Source organism: Oryzias latipes, chromosome 9, assembly GCF_002234675.1.
Source record: "Oryzias latipes chromosome 9, ASM223467v1".
Taxonomy (NCBI): Eukaryota; Metazoa; Chordata; class Actinopteri; order Beloniformes; family Adrianichthyidae; genus Oryzias; species Oryzias latipes.
In genome coordinates this window covers 24,977,285-24,998,106 of record NC_019867.2, presented here as the reverse complement: position 1 = coordinate 24,998,106, position 20,822 = coordinate 24,977,285, and the positions used below count along the sequence as shown (strand labels likewise).

General features: G+C 38.0%; 1 protein-coding gene across 1 annotated transcript; it reads right to left on the bottom strand.

The window, feature by feature from the left end:
* Nucleotides 1-142: 142 nt before the first annotated feature.
* Nucleotides 143-18,921, bottom strand: LOC101157624 (phosphatidate cytidylyltransferase 2). The gene is made up of 13 exons (XM_004072754.4): nt 18,669-18,921; nt 13,262-13,404; nt 11,561-11,657; nt 10,599-10,696; nt 10,027-10,166; nt 8,313-8,371; nt 7,315-7,397; nt 7,106-7,193; nt 6,628-6,696; nt 6,395-6,547; nt 5,438-5,557; nt 4,604-4,707; nt 143-2,271 (listed from the first exon to the last, which is right to left on the bottom strand). Exons 1-13 carry the CDS (start codon nt 18,738-18,740, stop codon nt 2,136-2,138), a joined length of 1,362 nt encoding a protein of 453 aa, XP_004072802.1. The 5' UTR covers nt 18,741-18,921; the 3' UTR covers nt 143-2,135.
* Between the last annotated feature and the right edge of the window lie 1,901 nt (nt 18,922-20,822).

The following is a 20,822-nucleotide window of genomic DNA, read 5'->3' as shown; positions in this document are numbered from 1 at the left end:
TCATCACCATACAACAGAACAAACCAACCCCCATCACTGCAAAACAAAAAATTCAGAAAGATGTAGAAAAACAAAAGATATTCATCCAAAATGAGGAAGAGAAGTAAATAGGAAGAATACAGTCACACAGCAGCTGACAGCGTGTTTTTCAAATACTTTTATTAATCTCTGAACCAAAGCAAAGCACATTTTAGCATAAAAGAATACAGCTTTTATCTAAAACATGTACAAATTAAAAAGAATTGCACGATTTAAGAATATTCACTGAGATTTTACAGATTTGTAGGAATCTAGAACCACAAAATAATGGCCATAAAAAGGAAAATATACAGTATGTGTGACAGACGCGCCTCCCATACATTCCTTTGATAGGCTCCTTGAGGTGCACAAAAGCACAGTGCTTTAAATGCATGTCTTCCACTCTGTCTCTATGATCTCACCTGTAGGGGAGCTGGAATGTACCAACAGAGGTGTCAAAAGCTCTCCAGTCATGTAGAGCGTCAGTGTTTCAGAGCATCCTATCACACAGGCTGCGGCGCTCTCTAGTGGCCGCCCACGACATCAGGCAGAAGAATGGCAGTACAAAGCACAAAAAACAGGCTCAGGAAAACCCCTGAACGCACCACAGTCACAGCAGGAAAATACTGCTACTTCAACACTCTGTCCTATATGGCAATGATAATACTTTAAATAAACTATATAACAGGCTCCTAAATATCTCAGTAAATGTTCAATAGTCATTTAAAAATATTGAAACTGAAAACAGAAAAAAAAATCATAAGAATAGATTAAACTGTAAGTGAAGCAATTATGAATGAAAACGATACATATGAATGGTGAGATGTTAAAGAGCAAGTCAACGTCTGGTTTATACAGCAGATAAAAGGTTTTTCTAAAGAGACATGCGGCAAACGATTTACGAAATGATTCCTTAAAAACCTCATAAGGAAAAACAAAACAAAAACAGCACAAATAGATGTCAGTTTACGGGTTTAGATGGGAAATCTTTGATTTGACAGAAACACAACACCTGATCATCTGCTACATCACAGTCAGAACTTTCCAAAATCTGTTTACATTTACTGTCATTTATGTTTGATTGTATTTCATGTTACGGATTCTAAAAACATGGTGGAAAAACTAAACATAGTGATGGGATTTTGCTAACATGCAAAACAATAAAGTTACCTCAAAAATAAAAAAAGCTACATTTTTACTAATAAACTAAACACATAAATAAATATTAAAGTATGAAACTTTATGTTGGGTGAACAGAAGGTGAAAGCTTTTGCAAATTCCCACATGAACGGATAAGAAATGTCCCATTTTATTACCAAGGTGCAGCTGAAACAGTGGTGACGTGAGCGTTACAAAGCCACAGCTGAACACACTGATGTCTACTGCAACAAATATTCCAAAAATCACAAAATGTGAAAGGAAAGCATTTGAGAGCTCTCTACAAACCGATGAGAAGTTAATAAGTCACCCTAATGAAGACTTCAAAATGTCTTTTCAGTGGGTATTGGATGTTTTTGAAGAAATAATTATTTAGCTGCGACTGTGGATTTCCTTTAAAAGGGAGTCCACATCTTCTGATTGATAATCTTATTGACCAAGAGGCTTTGAAATGATGAATTTAAAAAAAAACAGACGAGAATGAATGACGGCTCCAATGAAGCCGTAAGAACACAGGGAATAAACCAAATATAAAAACCATTTCTGTATAAATACAATCACAAACGGAAACTGAAAGTTGTTGATGTAACAATACAATGTTGACGAGGCTGAGAGCAGTGCATTACATTTAAAAATGTACAATAAAAGTTTGACACAATAATATTTCATATATATATATATCTATATATATAGAAGATAATCTGTAAACAGGTAAAAATGTACATCTGACCAACATTTAGTTTCGGCGTGTTTGGCGTGTGTGTGACCACAGTGATCCACAAACTCGTCTCCGAAACATCAACTCAGAAACAAATTCACAGACGGCAGGAACACAAACACACATGACCCAAAAGAAAATGGAATGACCCTCTTGGTTCTGTTCTTCATGTGAAAACATGGAGCACCGAACCCATCCCAGCTGTTTGGTGCTGCCCTCCCCACCCTCTCAAGCAGAGACTCTAGGCAGCCGCTCCCTCCAGAGCCGGCAGCAGACCTTTCTCTACCAGGTGAGCCTTCAGGGAGTTGAAGATGTGCAGCTGCTGATCAGGGCGGAGAGCCAGGAGTTGCTGGATCACCTTGCTGGGGTTCGGGCCCCTAAACACACACAAACAAGCAAACAAACAAAAGAAAGGGAAGTTAATCTGTCACAGATCTTGTAGGATGAGCAGAAGTGAGTTTTAAAATGTTATTGTGTCATTTTTCCCCATTATGGATGACAAATATGAGGCAAATGAAGCTTAAAATTACATTTCTGAGTATTTCTTTATTCAAATCGTTGTGAATCAATAGCAGACGAAAAATGTCGATGTGACACAGAAAATATGCAGGATGAGCCACAAGCTCCCCAGTCCGCTTCATTCTGACGCATCCACTTATAGACAAATAGGTCCATGTACGTCTGAACTGGAATCTGGATCAAAACTGCACGGCTGCATGGCTCCAACATTGCTCGCTGTTTTTGTTGTTACAGTAATATTAGCTTGGGAGTGTGAGGGGCTGTAAGCTAGTGGGAAAGCAAACAGGTAGGTAAACAGGTGGCTGCTGGGAAGTGGGAGCGGGCTTACTCCACGCTAGTCCCCCCCACAATTTAGAGGAGAATTTCTGATGAACTCCTGCCGCTCTGTCCAGAAACAGCATAATCATATCTAAAAGACCACTGGGAATGCTTTTAACATCCATCAAAAGTTGATGGGAGTCGGTCATTAAGGTCAGCATTGCTAAATCTTGGTTTTACATTCCAAAAACTAAAACTGTGAAGAACTTCAACCCTAAAACATTGAGTACATCCAAACCTCAAAAATCTGATTCATAACATTTTTCTTCCACCACATAACAAACAAAAGTCAAATGTATGAGAAGAAAATTTTGTCAATTGCAAACAAAATGTTCAGTTTTAAAACCAAAATTTCAAGTTGCAAATAAAAATATTAAATTTTTGTTTTCAACATTTTTTGTTTTGTTTTAAAACTACATTTTTGCATTTTGTTTCGGTTTAGTGTGACAGATGTGTCACCAAATAGCCTGCTGATTAGTCTAAGTTCTATCCAATCAAATGTCTTAGCTTCACATTGCCGGTGCCTGGAGGTAGACACGGACTTTAGACTTTTTTTCAGTTCTACAGTCTTCAATCATTCTGGCCCGTTTCTCTGAGTAAATCCCAGAAGGAGCGGCGAAGCCAGAATAAAACAGGGTTCTGTGTTTATTTATGTTATCGTAGCGACCAGCGTGTTTAAAATCTCTGCAGCAGACAAAAACCCGTCTCAGCTCTGTCCATCCGGACATTCCATTATGTTAAGATTATGATTTATATCTGAACTATAGGTTTCTTTATGATTAAAATGTTGAAATACAAAGAAAAAATAGCATTTTGTATGAATAATTTCGTTTTTTTACTTTAGTCAAAAGCAAACATGAGCACACCAGCATGAGATGCTTTAAATCTTTTTTTTTTTTAAGATCTTAAAGAAAACCAAACTTTTTACCAATATTTTGCTCAGGGGGATTTAAAGATCACGCAGGCCTGTTTAGTGTAATGTCAGCAGATAAACTTTATACACTTTATTTTAAGGTTTCCGGAGATCCTCAGCCATAAATTCATAACTCTGACTAAATAAAATGTAATCAATGCTAACAGAAGGTTCGGCTTCTGAGCCTTGGTAGCAGACACCATGTTATAAAAATACAGCGATTTGATTGGATAGAACCTAGACCAGTCAGCAGGCTGTTTGGTGGCCATACGTCACACTAAACCGAAATCCAAAATCAAAGATGGAAGAAAGTGACATGAGGGACAACGCCCATGCAATCGCAAAAATGTGGTCTGAAAGCAGAGAAAAGGATTTTAAAAGCAAACTTTTAATATTTTTATTTGCAACTTTGAAAGTTTCGGTTTTAAAACTGAACATTTTGTATGCAACTGACGACATTTTGAACTTAAAACTGTGACTTTTGGTGTGTCAATGATTAAATCAGTGTCAATCTTTTCTCTAGGGACTATCTTTCTGTCCGTTTCATTTGTTTGTTTCTTAAAGTGATTCTTCTGAACGAGTATCGTATGCAAAAGCAATATTTGGTTCTGTTATTTCTTAGTAATTCTTTCTTTTTTACTGTTGCCAGTTTCTTAACCCTTGTGCTATCTTGTGGGGTCCAGATGACCCCACTCCCAAACGTTAACGTGCCTCGGAGGCACGTTAACGTTTGGGAGTGGGGTCATCTGGACCCCACAAGATAGCACAAGGGTTAAATGACAATTGTTGACAAATGATAATAGGTCACACCAGACAACTGTCACTAACAGAAAGGTCCATGCATGTATAAAATAAAAATACAAAAAAAATGGTTAAATATCTGAAATCATCTGATTCTTAAGGAGCTTGCAAACCGAAGCCGATTCTCACAACCCCATAAATGAAACGTGTGGGTTCACCTGATGAAACTCGCGATGTAAACATTGACAAATGTGGCCATTAGGTACTGGCAGTCAAATCTGTCCATGATGCCGCCGTGGCCGGGAATAGTGTTGGCAAAATCCTGCAAAGGAAAACAAGCCATTGATATCTGCACTGCATTCATAAAATAATGTAAACAAATACAGTCATCTTACTTAAATAATAATAGTTCTTTATGGTAAAAAAAAAGTGGTAAAAAGTGTTAATCCTCCAAATTGATCCTTTTTATTAGATTTTGAGTTCAGTCATTTAAAAGATCGAACTGACATCTTGTTCTTTCCATCTAACTTGTAAAAGTTAGCGCAAACTAAATACATACTAAAGTGTCTGTAATGGGATAGATTTCTGCTTTTTTTAATTAATTACTACAAAAGTAGATTACAAAAGCAACAGTTTAAAAACCAAATCAAAACAAGAATTTCTACAAAACATGGTATAGGATGTTAGTGAGCAACACAGAGTGAACTGAATGTTTTCACAAACACGACATTCGCCTTTGTCAATCAACTCTTAGAGATGGGCTTTTATTGGAGGAGGTGCAAAAAGGCAGGATTAGCACAGATTATTTTTTTTTATTCAGTTGTTGAAACAACCTTTTCTGTGGACTCTCAACATTTTTGTTTAAAGTAAAGCCAAAAAAAATGGCCAGTAGATAACACTTCTCATTCACAATGTTTACCTGTGAATGAGCGATGGAGTTTTTTGTAGATTGTCATAAAGGTATATTAAGCTACTGATTTCAAGACTTCACTTGGAGCGATTGTGGTTAAAAAATAAACTTAGGAAAATCTATCATTGTTTAAAAAAAGTACCTTAATCTTGAAGGCTCTCTTGAAGCCGCTGGCAAAAAATCCACCAAATGGTCCCATGATGGAGGCAAAGGAGGAGAGCGCCACACTGTGGATCTGGAAGGGATACAGGTGCACCGTGGTCTGTGGAGACAGTCAATCCATCAGCACATCTGCAAACTGTATTTTAGACAGGAGCAGTGCTTCACATTCCATCTTATAACAGCATTAAACTCTTTTTAAACTCTAAAGGAACTCCATGGTAGAGTTCCTTTAGTCACTTATTCCACCAGTGAACATCTGCGTTACTGTCAGTCAAGTCTAAACTGCATAAGTCAATGATGGATAAAAATATTCTTGTGCCAACAGACTTTGCATTTCAACAGCAACCAAATCCCCAAAAGGCCAAAAAAAAAAAACCTGGACATCGTTGACTCTTGCAAACTTTTTGGTGTCATTTTGACTGCTGTGAAGCTGAGATAACAGATGTGCATCATGTTGTGCTTCTCAGTTTAACCATCTTCAGAGGTGGCATTTTATGACAAATAACTTTGGAAATAGAAATATTATGGATCCTAAATTGTTAAACTACTGCAGTTGTATTCAAGCAGTTTCTGTAAAGCAGCTTGGGCCTTAATCGAAACAAAAAACGGCTCTACAAGTACACGCCATTTATCATTTACTAGCCTCTTAAGTGATAAAGTGTTCTATAGGTAAAGGTATTATTAATGATTTGAACATGTAAAAGCTTTTCCTAAATAAAATCAGGACTGCTTTTACTAACAAATTTGATCTTCCTCTCATGTTCCTTTTAAAGGACCTCTGAAAATGTTGTTTCAACGGAGAACAATTCTGGAACTGTTAAACTTTGTGTGACATGATTACCAGCATCATTTAATTGTGCTTCTAAAATGGATTTGACCAAAAATATAACATTTGTTTTAGTCTGTGAATAAAAAAAACACTTTAGGCGAGTCTCACCCATCCGGTGACAGACTCCAGGACGCTGGGAAGCGTGTACTCCTGCAGCTGGAAGAGCTCCGGAGGCTGACAGTCCACCTGGAAGCTGTTGGAGTCGTTGTTGAACTCCACTGGACACACAAAGTAGCGGTACCCAGACATGAAGTAGGAGAGCTACGAGAGAAAGTCTCTGTCAGTCACAGCCCTTTCACTCATTTTTCTGTTCTTCCTCAGACAAACTCTGTGCTTCTTACCACGATGCCAAACACTATAGTAGCGAAGAAACCCCCAATGAAGCCCTCCCACGTCTTCTTAGGCGAGAGCTGTAAAAGCAAGATTCTACATTATGACACGCAGCTCAGTGTGTTCATTCTTGGATAACTAATGAAAAAATGGTGTAGACTAAATTGTTCCTAAAATGTGATATTTTTCCAAGATCTTACTGTTAGTAAGCCATTTTCATAGCCAATTTACCCAACTAAAGTTAGCAGAATGCAGAAGCAATTGGTGAAAAATCCATCCTTCATTGACTTTTGAAGGTCTGGATTTTCTTGAGTGGTACTTTGACCCACTAAGCAAAGCTGTAGTTCCTCTACAAATGGATCTCTAATAAAAAATGTGTTACATCTGATTGCTTCTTAAACTGCTATTTACCACTTTCCATTCAATGAGATTGAAAAGAAAATAGAAAAACTTGACAGAATCTGCATGTTTTAAAGAGAGGAACCCAACCTTGATGAGGGGGGTACGGCCGAAGAAGAAGCCAAACATGTAAGCCATGATGTCATTACAGATCACACAGGATATGGGGACAATAAACCTTTCAGAGGGGAAAAAAAGTCAGATTTTATAACCCTGTTACTGCTGGGAAAAAATTCAAGATGATCTCATTTCAAAATGACTGGATTTCAATGTGGAATCCCAGAGGACGCCTCACTCACCAGATCATTCCTTCAAACAGGTTGTGGATGATTAGATGAGACTGAGTGACAACAATCAGCAGAGTCACATGGGTCCAACCGAACTGCAGACATGAAGATCAACCATTAAGTTTAGAACCTCTGTTCAGAGCAGAGCTTTATAGTAATTCAGAAGAAGCACAAAAAGTAAATGAAACATCATGAATTAAATGACGCAGTGACATGAAGTTTAGACTCTTGATAAAACCTCCGTGGTGGAAACATTACAGTAATTGCAATAAAATCCTGGATTCTGTGGGATTTAGCAAACTTTTCAGACTCTAAATTGCACTGGTGTCTAAGTTGCACCTTTGGAAGAAATGTATTTAACAAAACAATGGAACAAGAGCGGACATTTCACGTTGAAAGGCAAATCATAATAATAGAATTGATAACAATAATAGACTAAATATATGCACGCTTCACTACAGACACATCAATGTTTATTTAGCTTGATAAAACATCAGAGAGATCTAATATATATGCACACCAACAATGGTTCAGACAATCATAGAATAAAAACATGCTAACAAGTCAACTAAACTCTTTATAATCACTTCAAAACACTAAATCCATTGAGGTCTTCATTTTCTTTGCTTTTCAACAACTCCCCCGGGCCGGCGCTGCGTCTTCTGTGCTGCTGTCAGTAGCATACCTGCTACATAGACCTACAGTGCCCTCTAGTGGTTGTTAGTGGGAACACAAACATGAGCTTATTTATCTTTCAAAAATATTACATATAGGTCACACCTGAGTATAAGTCGCACCCGTAGCCTAATTATACAAAAATAAGTGAGACTTCTGCTTCGAAAAATATGGTTTTTGTAGGTCTTTTTAATTATTATTTAGAATGTTATTTAGAATAGAAGACATATTAGAACTGTGAATGTCCTACTTTTCCATTTCCTAAAGAATCTGCTCCTCTCATTCATAACTCAGCCTCGAGGCAGGAAGCCAGGAGGAAGCAGGCAGCCGCTTACCATGTAAAACTGAAGACGGTAGTGCTTCTTCACCAAACTCAACACGAACATGCAGAAACCTGCAAGAGGAGAGCACTTTGAGGTCCGTCATATCGGTTGAAATAGGAAGGTGGAATCATTCAGAAAGTGGGTCATCTTTGGTCAAACTGATTAAATATAGCTCAACCTATTTTAAACAAAGCTCAGGTTAGAGTGCAGCACAGATGACTGGAGACGGTGAGGAAATGGAAAATTCAGATGGAGAATTTTTTTGTTTTTGCTTTAATAAAGACAGCCAAGTGGAAAAATAGGAGGGCTGAAGACTTTTAAATGAGTTTCTTTTAAGCTGAAGAGAAATAAGAAAGCGGGGCCTAGTCAAGAGGAAAGAGACAGAGAATTTGTAGGAGTCTTCCTCCCCACATCCTGTTTGACTTCACTCAAAAGTTAAAATAGTTTTACATTACAACTGACATCCTGCCACTCAGGAAGTGAGACATAACTGTTTAAACAGGCACATAAAAGTACTAGTAAACAGCTAGGAAAACAGGTAAAACAATCTTAACAGACTAACATTACTATAGCTTCAACAAGTTATACTTTAAATGGTCCAGGTGAGTGAAGACTTTTCTAGCCTTTAGTTGTAAACTGCAGTTGAACTTATTATAAAGTTACATTTTCCAATTTTAACCAAGCCAACTCAAAAGTTAGATTAACTTGGAAAAAGAAGCTGTGTCTAATATTTCTATAAAACAGCTGCATTTAGTTAGATCTATGTGGGCAAAAGGAACAATGAAACCACTGATGTTCCAAGCAGATAACACAGCACAGCCAGCTCTAATCCAATTCGACCTCACAGTTCAGACAGACTATTACATTAGATAACTTTACGGTGTTACAGAAGACTCTCAAACTCCTTGTATTTTTATTTGCATTCTAAAAATGTTCTTGGGATGAAGGTTTTTTTACTTTAGTCTTTGCACCTACTGATACTTTTGCTTAACACATTGTAGTGAAGACATAATAAATAGTAAATGGCGTATACTTGTATAGCTATTTACTACTTTCCTAGAAGGCCCAAATTGCTTTACAGTCACAGTCCTATGTACCGATTCACACACACATTCACACACTGATGGCAGCTCCACTGCCAAACACTGGCACCAACCTATAACCACCAGGAGAAATGTGGGGTTCAGCTTCTTGCCCAAAGACATTTCTGTTGTGGTTTGGGTTCTGTTTTCCTTTAATTCAACTTCCTGTCTTATTTTGAAAGTTCTCCCTGCCATACTTAGTTTGAGTTTGCCTTCCCTTTCCCATTCTCCCCGGATTGTTTGCACCTGTGTCTAGTCAGTCCTGTGAGTATATATGTCTTGTCACTACCCTCCTCTTGTGCTGGTCCTTACTGTCTGCTACCCCGTTTCTCTCTGTACCCCGTTGTTTCTGCTTGGCAGCTCCTTTTGTTATATTAAAAATCCCTGGTTTCTTGGAACCACCTGCATTTGGGTCCTTCACCAACCTCACGACGTAACAATTTCGACTCATGGGCGGGCAAGGCAGGAACCAAACCTGAAAACTTCCGACCAGAGATGGACCGCCCTACCTCTGCATATAGGCCGCAAAGTTGTGTTAAATTTTTGTCGATAAATCAGAAAGAAAATGACGAAACGATCAAGAGTGAAGAACTTCTCCATGTTTACATGCACCCCACATTTCACAATATGTTTACTGCGTTTACCTGTGAGGTAGAGGGCGAAGGAAATGAATCGATGATATTTGCTGAGGATGCGGAGCGGTTCTTCTCTTTGTACCAACGTGAAAAAGTAATCCGTCACCGTCTCTCCGTAGAAGAAGTAGTTCACGCACAGCAGAAAGTACCTGCAGGGTTGAAGGAAAAGTCCTCACTGGAACAGACTGAATGAACATGGCTATAGAAATCCTGGAAAACTGATTGAGAGAAAACCAAAGAGTTAAAGAGTAATTTCCGTGTTTATAGACACAGTTTGTGTTTATCAGGATTTCTAGTCTCACAGGACGGTTTAAATCAGGACTCTATGCTTCACGCTACAATCAAGACTACAGCAGCTGAAACTCAAAGAGCTTTGACGATTCCTGCATTCATCTGCTGATTAGAGAAATAATCTACAAAACTATGCAGGCTAAACTAAGACAGACCAGAAAACAAACCTCAGGACGTCTGCAACGAAACAAACATGAAACACTGTGAGAGCCAAGCCACCATGAACATTTGCAGCATCAGACGCGCATGCTGGAGTCATGAGACAACAACGCAGATTTGCGTGGCCTTACCAGCTCAGCGTCCTGAACCAGGGCAGGTCGTAAGAGTGGTACACACTGTAACCAATCATGATAATTTCATGGAAGCACTTGATCTGAACGCAGAGGACCTACAGCGAGAAACAAACAACATTAGCACAGGATAAAACTATGAAAACATTTCAAACTACAAACGTAAAAGTCTTGGTAGAGGTTTTAAGAAAAGGAGGTATGTTTAGGTGGACATGCCATTGACTGGATACGAGAACTGGACCGTGGGAAATGACTTACTTCCGGCTCCAACCAAATGAAATCAATTAACTTGCCATTTTTCACAATATGGACACGTCCACATTGGAAGTGAGCAAGTAAGCAGTAATTGGTCCAAATCGGTCTAAGTCAGCGTTTCAGTGGCAACCAATCTCATCAACGAGAAGTGAGCTTGAAAGCGAGCTCTGAAGAATCAAACTTTTCAATCGTTTGACGTGAGACAACATACTTTTATTGAGGCATCTGATTGGTCAGTTTGTAACTTGAATAACTTGCACGACAGAAAAAAATATAATGAAAAAAATTTAGGATAAGCAAGAATATGTTGAAAAAGGTAGTACCCTACTACTACCTTAGGGGTAAAGGTACTCCTAGGGTAGTAGCAAGAATGGTTACTCTGACAAATCTATTGACTGAATAACAGCGGTTTATTTCTCAACAGAAGTCTATGGGATTTTGGTTTCTTGGAGCCAGCGGGAACTTCCAGTTTGGAAAGCCAGAGGAGAGGGATCACTCAGTCCAGTTTTCATATACAGTCAACGATTAATACACCTGTAAAAGGCGAGACAGCAGCACTAGGTGCAGAATTTACTGTTCATTTGTTAAACCAATTACTTCATTGCTGTTTTTGATCACATTTTCCAGCTGGATTTTATTCCTTAGGGATTGTGTAGCAGTTACTCAGGAAGTGTTTGTGCTGCCTGATGGGCTCCGTTTGTACTCACAATCATCATAAGCACCATGGGGCCCAGGTAGATGATGAAGAAGAAGAAAGTGATCATGGCGAGGGTGAATAGGCCTCTCACCCACCAGTTCTTCCATCTAAAGAAAGCCCAAAGTAACCACAGGAATCAGTAGAATACTACCCGATATTTGAAATTTAAATCAGTCAATAATGAATTCTAAAAAATGTCTCTCACATCCATTGATTTTTTTAACATGTCTTTACAGCAGTTTTTTTTATTTTTGCTAATGCTCTGCATCTGTTTTTCACACAGGCGTTTATTCATGCTGCAGTAGTACCCGAGGCCATACACACAAAACATCTGATATCGACAGTCTACACATTCAGATCTAGATGTGTGTGAGTCATATTAGCTTTTTAAGGAAGCAGGAGCGATGCATTTGTGTGACTCACATCTCTTCCACATCTGCAGCAGAGCTCTCATGTTGCTTAAAAGAAAAGAAAGGCCATTTTTCTTGGTTTTGAATAGAGAAAACCTGCTGCACAACTCGGAACAGTACCTCTGGATGTAAGAAAATCTCTATAGATACTGCACATATTGTACAAAGAATGTTTAGTCCTTGAGAACAGAAGAATATCTACTTTTCTCTTTAGAATTTACATTTAGCTGTAGGGTTCTCAAACTACGGGATGCAGCCACTATGTGAGATTTGGGCTAGTGTAGGCAGCTGTACAAGTAAGGAAGGCCACCATAAACAATAAAAGCAGCTACTGGCTAAACGTCCATTTCAGACAGGGGTGAAGTTCTTTTTTTGCTTAAGAAAATATCTATTGAATATTGTTTTTGAATATTCAGATAAATCAAAATTACTTTGGTGGCATCTGTTCCAGCTTCAGAATTTTGGTGCCAAATAAAAAACCAAAATGTTTCTGAGTTCCTTTAAACAGCAGGAGTCTCAACACTGCAGCAGAAAAATCTCTCTCGTTTTTTTTAAAGGTTCATCTTTAGGTTTTTTTTAATTTGGTTTTTGGATGTTCTGGCAAGTTTGTCAGCATCGCTGTTAATTATGAGTATGAACCAGCCTAAACTACCTTAAAACAAGGGTGTAATCCATTTTAATTTATAATAATGTTGTAATAATTATTCAGCAGTAATTATCAAAATAAAACCAGTAATATTAATAATGGCCAAACTCTGTCTTCTGACAGTCTGACTTGACATCAGAACCATTTCAGTGCCTCAGTTGCACTAGAGGTTGCTGTGGCTTTAGTTGACCCCCACATAACCCTCTGAACACAATAAAATGCTAATCTTTTCCTGCACAATGTCAAAACAACGTTTTTATCTAATTGTCCCAAATTTTAGTTTTAATAAATTTACAACCATTTGCTGAAATGTATCTCATTTCATCTTTCTTCCCTCCTTTTATCTCAGTCTTTCTTCTTAAACACTATTGTTTACCATTATAAACTTATTTTGCCGCTAGCACTAACAAGATCTGTTTCCTTTAAACAACTACATTGGTTTTTACATTTCTTTTTAGAATTGTACAGATAAAAAGTATTGAAGAATTCAAGATGGGGTTTTTTTTCTTCATATTTTTGGATGTGTTGACAGTTGCGGCCGTTAGCAGAGAAGGCATTAAATTAAGTATTACGTAAATCCAGTAGTCTGGAGGCAAAGACGTGTTTGTGTGGATCGATAACCCACATTTAAACTGTTCTTGGATCGTTGGCCTACCTAGAGGAGAGTCCAGAAAGAGCCTTGTTCAGAACTTCGGGTGTGTCATCAGCAGAGACCGGCACTTCTGGGATTCCCGAGTCCACCTTGGACTCGCTGTCTGACACTCCATCTTTTTCGGCCTTCAGCTCGCTGTCTGAAGTCTAAACGCCACAAGCAGAAAAAAATGCAAAAATGCAGCAGGTTAATTTTTAAGGGATCTATATTTGTTTAGTTTAAATCCCTTCTGTGAAAAACATTTTCCTAACCTAACAAAATTTGCATTGCACATTTGAGATGTGAATTTGGTAGGGATGCCCAGACCAACTCTGATGTGTGATGGTTGTTTCTGTTCATCAACTTCATAAGCAAGCAGTGCTCAAAATAAAGATTTCTGGTCTGTAAATGAGTAACAGCTGCAACATATAAACTCAGCATTAAATTAGTACCGGTAAGTACAAAAACACACAACCTCTACAAACCTGTAAAGATCAAAGTGAATTAACAAGTGTAGCTCTGACCAAAAAAATCCTAATGTCTCTTCATTTGCTTTCTTTCTGATTTATTTATTTAAAGTCCGTATGCATGCCTGCATCTCGCCTACTCATCTTTACGTGTTGCTTAAATGTTCACTACAACCTTACGCCTGCTGCATGCCTGTATTAAAAAGCCTGTATCCGTAGGGCAGATGTGACTAAGAGGATTTTTGTTCAAAAATGGGCAAAGCAAGAAGATAAATAATAAGTCAATGACAACAACCGAAAAGATGTTTTAATTTAAATGGTAATTGTTTGTGAAACAATTAAACTCAAAAGACAAAATTTTTGTGAACATGGTATGAAAGACAATCACTAACAGTGATTGGATGTGTTGCACAAACATCAGGTTTAGTACTACATGTGAAGCAGACTGGAACAAAAGTGACAGCGCATGCTGGGATGTGCGTGGGAGGCAGAGCACTACTTCTGATTACCTCTTTACTTTCTCACAAGCAAAGGTTAACTAATTGAGGGATTTCCTGAAATAGCTTGATCTCTATGGTAACGAGGACAAGCAGGTCTCATCAGATGGTGGCAGCTACATCTACTGTTACAAAACGGTTTCCATCTCCCCCCTTTTCACCTATTGCCTCCCCTTCTGGTCCCTTTAGTCCTTGTGACCAAATAAGGCTTGGAGTTGTCGGCTTGCATTCATCCAGCAGATGGCTGACATGTGGTTTTATGACTCTCACGCGGAGAGGTTAACAAACCTTAACATGTGCTGCAGATTTCCAACAAATAAAAACACCCTGTCTTCAGTTATGGCCTGTGCTTTATTTGTCCACATAACATTAGTAACAAAATAAAAGTATATGGTGCTCAACCTTTAATGTTTACAAAGATTGATACCGTTTCCATGTGAAAAATATGCTACTTTTGAATTATAAGATCTATAGCGAGACATGAAAAATCAGTCCCAGCAAACATATTTATTATCAGCTAATGGAGTTTGTGCTAAGAACCTTTTAATTTGTAAAACAAGAAATCTTTGATGAGCCAAATTGTATTTAAGATACAAAACTGTATTTTCCAAAACATATTTACTTTTTTCTACATGAAACACTATCAGGAGGAATCCAGAAGCACACACACACACAAAGCCTTTTTCTGTCAGCTGGTATCTATGGAAACAGTTTCCGTCATCCAGGATGCTTGGGTTAAAAATAGGCGCGCTTTTCACTTCTAGGCTCCTCCCTCTTCGTGTTGCGTTGTACACCAGCTGCAACTTTACCATCTCCTGTGGGTTTCTGAACAGACACAATATCAACAGGCCTTGACGGGATCAGTCTGACACCAGACTCTGCTCTGACACTCAGAGGGAGAGACATTCACAGATTAAACCAAACTAATCTACCGTAGTCAAGTAGTGACAACTGAGATGTTTTACACAACAAATATTGCAAGTTTAAAGCTAGACTGAGTGATAACAACAGCGATCACATCAAAAAACATATGACAAGGACAAACATTGATTCATTTAGGTCTTATTTTCCGCGTTTGTATTCTTTCTCAGCAAATTTAATAACATTTTACTTTTAGAAAAAGTTTCAGACCTCTTCAGATACTTTAGGTGTCGATCGCCTATTAACCTTATTAACACTCTATTGTCACTGATCTACAGTTTCTGATTTACTTCACCTGCTAACACCATGAAACAAAGATCAGGTTTCAGCAATCTCTCAGTCTACATGCAAATGTGATCAAATCCCTTCAGAATGGGTGAGTCAAACCCTCAGTGGTAGTACTAGTGTTTGAGTTTGTGTTGTGAATCACAGGGATTACAACACACAAACATCAATCAAATAAACTGGAAGGAATATACCGGCAGTCTCTGGGGGATGTGTTCAGTCTTGCAGCGATGTGTTTTAGATGATGCGTTCACTGCTCTTCAATCTGCTTTAAGCTACTCTGCGGTAATGAGAAGTCGTCTCACCCCAGACAGAGCCACGCATCCATCAAACCGTCACCACACCCATTTGTGGTCAAAACTTGGGCACATCTCGGAAATCACTTCCACTAGTCCTGAAAGCTGGGGCCAGAGGCTTCACTCTGAACAGCTTTCCAGCTTTGCAGGCTTTTGATTTTCAGCAAATAAGTACCATTAGCAAAAGACAAGTTGATTCAATTTAATTCAATTGTATTTATATAGCCTAATATCACAAAGTGAAAATTATACAGAAATCTAAAATCAGTCATAAAATACAATAGCTGATTTCTAAACTAAACCAAACAGACTAAGCTAAACTGGGCATCCCTGCCCTTAGACCTTCCTGATTTAGAGAATCTGAGATTGAGTCTTTTTTATTCCTAGACAAGCCCCCAATTTATGCTGGGGTTTGAGACCAAAACAGTATATAAAATAAACTACCTATACTCACAAGTGCCACTTACACTACTGTAAAAAAAGGGGGGGGAAATAACCAAGCAGTAAGCACTTTTACCCAACTTCATTGATTTAAAAAAACTACAAAATAAAACAGGAGACATCACTTTAAAGAAGTGGGAGTTCCCTCCCTACAACTTCAACAGTAAACTTAAACTGTAACCAATGATACCATTGCCCCCAGATGCCGGAGGTCTTGTCCAAAGCCCCACTAACCCTCAACAAAAGGCCAACAACTAGGGCTGCACGATATGAGCAAAACTTGTGATACGCGATATTAGTGATCAATATTGCGATAACAATATAATTTGCGGTATACAAACAAATCACAAATGATCCTCATTGACGTAGGAGGCAAACATCTAACATAAAAGGGCTCATCTGATTGATCAACAACGTAAACGGGGCCAACCGAATGGTCAAATGTATAAAGGGATTTATTTGATTTGTTATATGCTTCAAGTTGCCATAGGATTGTTTTAGCACATTTAAGGTGACTATTTATTGCGATTTTAGCTGACTTTTGCAATATGGATATAGCACTGTTTGATATTGCGATAACGATAAATTTGCGGTATATTGTGCAGGCGCCTACCCGCAACCAACAAATAATCCTGAGCATCTCTCATCACTCCCTTCAAAAGTGTTCTGGGGCCACATCAAAGGCATCCGCCAGGCAGTTCACCATCCAGCCCCATCTAGCCTAGAGTAGAGGCAAGAGCCAAACCCCTGCCCCAAGGAAGAGGGCCCTGGCAGCACCCAGAAGTCCTCAGAAGGAAGAAAGAGCGACAAACCAAGACCGGTCGAACTCCAGTCATCACGCTGTTGGCAGAAAAACTGAGTGGCACCGTGGCACGTCATGCAGATGTAGGGATCTGAAAACAGCCCCTCAATGGTGCAGAAACACCCTTCTAGCTCAGATGTAATATGATCCCCAATCAGTTGTGGGTTTCCGTCCTAATCCAAATGAACAAGGAGACGCTTTGTTCATGGATCCAACACACCTACAATAACCATCACTCTCTAAAACCAATAGGGGGACAGAGGTTCACCAGTGATCGCCCTTCACATTCAGTATGTGTGTTGAAAGGATTTAGCATGTATGCAGTAGGGATGCAACCATTCTCTTTTCAATTCAGTTCAGACCTCAGTTTTAGGGTCATGGTTCTGTTTTGGTTCAATATATGATGTGTATACTAAAAAAAAACTATGAATTTAGAAAATCTTTTTATTTTTATTTTATTTTATTTGCTAATAAGCAAATAATGACCAAAAAAACTTTCGGTGGGCTCATACTAAGCCTTGTGTAATATAATAAAACAATAAATAATAAATCCTTCTTAAAATAAGCAAACCAATTGTTTGACACTTTGATTGTGACCAAAGTGGTATACAGTAGAGATACAACGATTCACATTCCCCACAATTATGCAACAAACAGCTCAGTATTAAACCCAGAATTGTGGCATCCCTTAGTATGGACTGAAAAGTATAATTAAGAAAAGAACATTTTTGAGCATCAGCAGTATGTTCTCCTAAAATCATTGTACAAATACTGATTATTGTCATTTCTTTTTTATGCATTGCATAAAGGAGTTTAGGAATTAAATGGATTTGAAATTCAGGTAAAGAAAAAACAATATAATGGAATAACTGTTGTGTATGAGTAGCTACACTAAGACTAACAACAAAAAGTTGTGCTTTTCATTTACTGCAAAGTACCTGCTAAATACCAAACGTATTCCTTCAATCTGAAAGAGAGAGTAATCAATCAACATAAATCAAAAGGCTTTGCTTTAAACAAATTAGTCCAGTGCTTTATGGGTAATTTGGATCATCCTGAATGAACGAGACTCCATTTTTGTTTTAGCCAGGGGCTTCTCTTCCCTCCAGTGGACGAAACACAAAACACTGTTGCTGCCCCAATTTTTCCCACACTAGTGTCGTCGTTGTTGTTGTTATTGTTGTTGTTGTAGCATTAACCAAAATCAAGCTAATGCTGCTTCACAGGCGGGAACGACATCTGCAGGCTAACGGGTTTGCAGCGACACAAAAAAGGATAGAAAATTATGAACTAAGTGACAAATTAAATCGATTATCATGATGGACTTTTTCAACGTTTTCTATGAGAAACAAACACGCGTCACAACTCATCATGGAAAACCCATTTTCTTATTTACCTGGCTAAACGGACAATAAAGAACATATTATAATATTTACAAGGAAAATAGTTTTGTCTCCATGAAACATCATGGTTCTAAAAATCGATTTTCGCTATACTTTTATGCAACAGCCCGTCAGAACAGACTGAGCATCCGTCCGATTCGTGTGGTGGTAAAATAAAAATCAACAGACCCTTTTTGTGACTTATGACACAACCTTCAAAACAACTGTTAGAACAAGACCGAGGGGTGAATTATTTGATCTACAGCTAATACGGACTGCTCCGTTTCTGTTAGCGTTAGCATCGTCTTAGGATGTCAGGACCACGTCTGGCTAACGTTACCTTGTCCTCTGACGGCTGCTGCTGTAACGTTGACTCGGTTTCTTTGGCTACGCGGTGCCTGAGCTCCGACATCTTAGCGGATGGAAGCCCGACAAGAACAACGGAAGTGTCTACAAGGCTCCAACCGGGATGGGTAATCTTCAGCTGAGCTAGATGTTGAAAGCAACACTTTTTTTTACCCTACTTCCAATATCAAATCGATGACAGACCAGACAGTGTCTCGCAGCAATCAACTATACGGAGGACTTCCGCTTTTCAAAATAAAACAGTTGATCACGTGCCACCCCGAAAAAATAAGTGTCTTAATACAACTAATATCCTTACAAAATTACTAAATCGTTTTATCTGTTGCTCATTATACTTTTATTCTATTGAAATAACGATATAATCTGAAAAAGTAATTTTTATTTTAAATTAGTTCAAAACCTTCAAAATGCTGCATGTTTGCTCTGAGTCAAACATGTGGTCCTTTTTTGTAACTATACAAAAGTATTTATTTCAGAGAGAATTACTAAAGTAGAAACCTTGTTTTATTTTTACAAACTGCATCTTTCACAACAACATGCAATCATTGAACAAACCCTTGCAGATTAAGAGGGTACATCTTTAGAACTGGCCCCAACAAACATACTTCCTCAACAGAAAGAGCAACAAGTGTTTGATCAATATTGATTTTGGCTGAAGTCCAAAAGGTAGAGACCATCCAATAGACAAATCCCATTCCTGTATGTCCAGTCATCATTTTCCTCAAGGCATTTTCTGGCAATCTGTGAGTCCTGAAGCTCCCTGTGTCTCCAAAACACATTCCGGCATCTCAAGTACAAACCCTATTTAACTGTTTTTCAAAAAAACTCAAGTGAGGACTTCAAGACCCTTTGGGTTAAGAAAGTTCTTGTTAACTTTTTGATGGAAAGGTGTAGCTACCTGGATGCACTTTCTCATTCTTAGGTTTCTGGAGGTCATCAACAAATGTGAGAGGTCAGGGAGGATAAATAAAAGCTGAGACATCCCCCTAATGTTTCACTATACTGTACATCAATATAAAGGCAATGACAAAAGACAAATTCAACTGATTCCTTTAATTTCCAAATTGTAAAGTTTATTATTCTTCAACTTTAAGATTATGCAGAATTTGCAGAGGGAAAAACTCGGTAACACTAAATATGTCACTTTTTTCCCACTCATAACTATGAAACACAGGCTTTAAGACTGTGTCCTATTCATCCATAGTCCAGTTTGAGCTATCAGTATTATGACTTTCAGAGATCTTGGCTTCTAACCTAAGCCAAAGCAGTCTACACAATTACCTTTATTTACATCATTTTGTTGATTTAACTTTGCATGATAGGTTACTTGTATTTACAGGTCAAACAGAAACAGGTTACATCCTGAGCTGATAGGAGTAACCACTGAAACAAGTTTGTTTATTTAACCACTAAGTCTGGAGTTTGGGTTTTTATCTTCTCTTTGCTTGGGCACAGCTGCATATCTAACCGGGTATAGGAACAGAATTAGAGTTTAGATTAACCCTTTATCCTTTTATATCATGTTTGGTACACACATTTTTGAGACCTCTCTTTCATCAGCATGATCAAAACTTTCCTTATAAACCCATTGTTGTTCCATGTTTATATGCCCTGCAGTGGATTATCATTCCAGAGACAGCAGAAGGCCTTTTCCTGCTCATTTTAAAATGTCTGATTCCATGAAATCTGAAAAAAACTTTTAGAGGAAACACTTTTGGTAAATTGAAAAACTTTATGGTGAGAAGAATTTCTCTATTGTTCATCATAATTTTAAATTACTCCTTTTTGTATTGCAAGAATGCAAATTTTGTTGATATCTAATCATTTCAAATACAGTCACACCATGTTACAACTGTGAAAATCAAATTTGGGACAGTGGGTAAATATGGTATTTTTTCCTAGACACTCATGTCAATATTTTTGCATCTTAAACTAACATTATTGTCAGCAAAAATGTAACAAATCATCATAATTGATACTATCTATTACTAATAAAAAATGGTATATCAACACATTGTGTAGATTTCATCTTAATTTCAAAAACTTAGATTTTTCCGTCAATTCTTTTATGTAGTAAACTTTACAGGGTAAACAACCCTAGAGGGCAAGACTAGCACAGGAAATATTA

What these genes read in the sequence shown, in the direction of transcription:
- LOC101157624 (XM_004072754.4), bottom strand. Translation starts at nt 18,740, where the DNA reads ATGTCGGAGCTCAGGCACCGCGTAGCCAAAGAAACCGAGTCAACGTTA. An exon ending in CCATGGTGCTTATGATGATT is followed by an intron (nt 10,697 to 11,560) that starts GTGAGTACAAAC and finishes TTCTCGCTGTAG; the next exon opens with GTCCTCTGCGTTCAGATCAA. An exon ending in TACATCGCGAGTTTCATCAG is followed by an intron (nt 2,272 to 4,603) that starts GTGAACCCACAC and finishes GTGTGTGTTTAG; the next exon opens with GGGCCCGAACCCCAGCAAGG.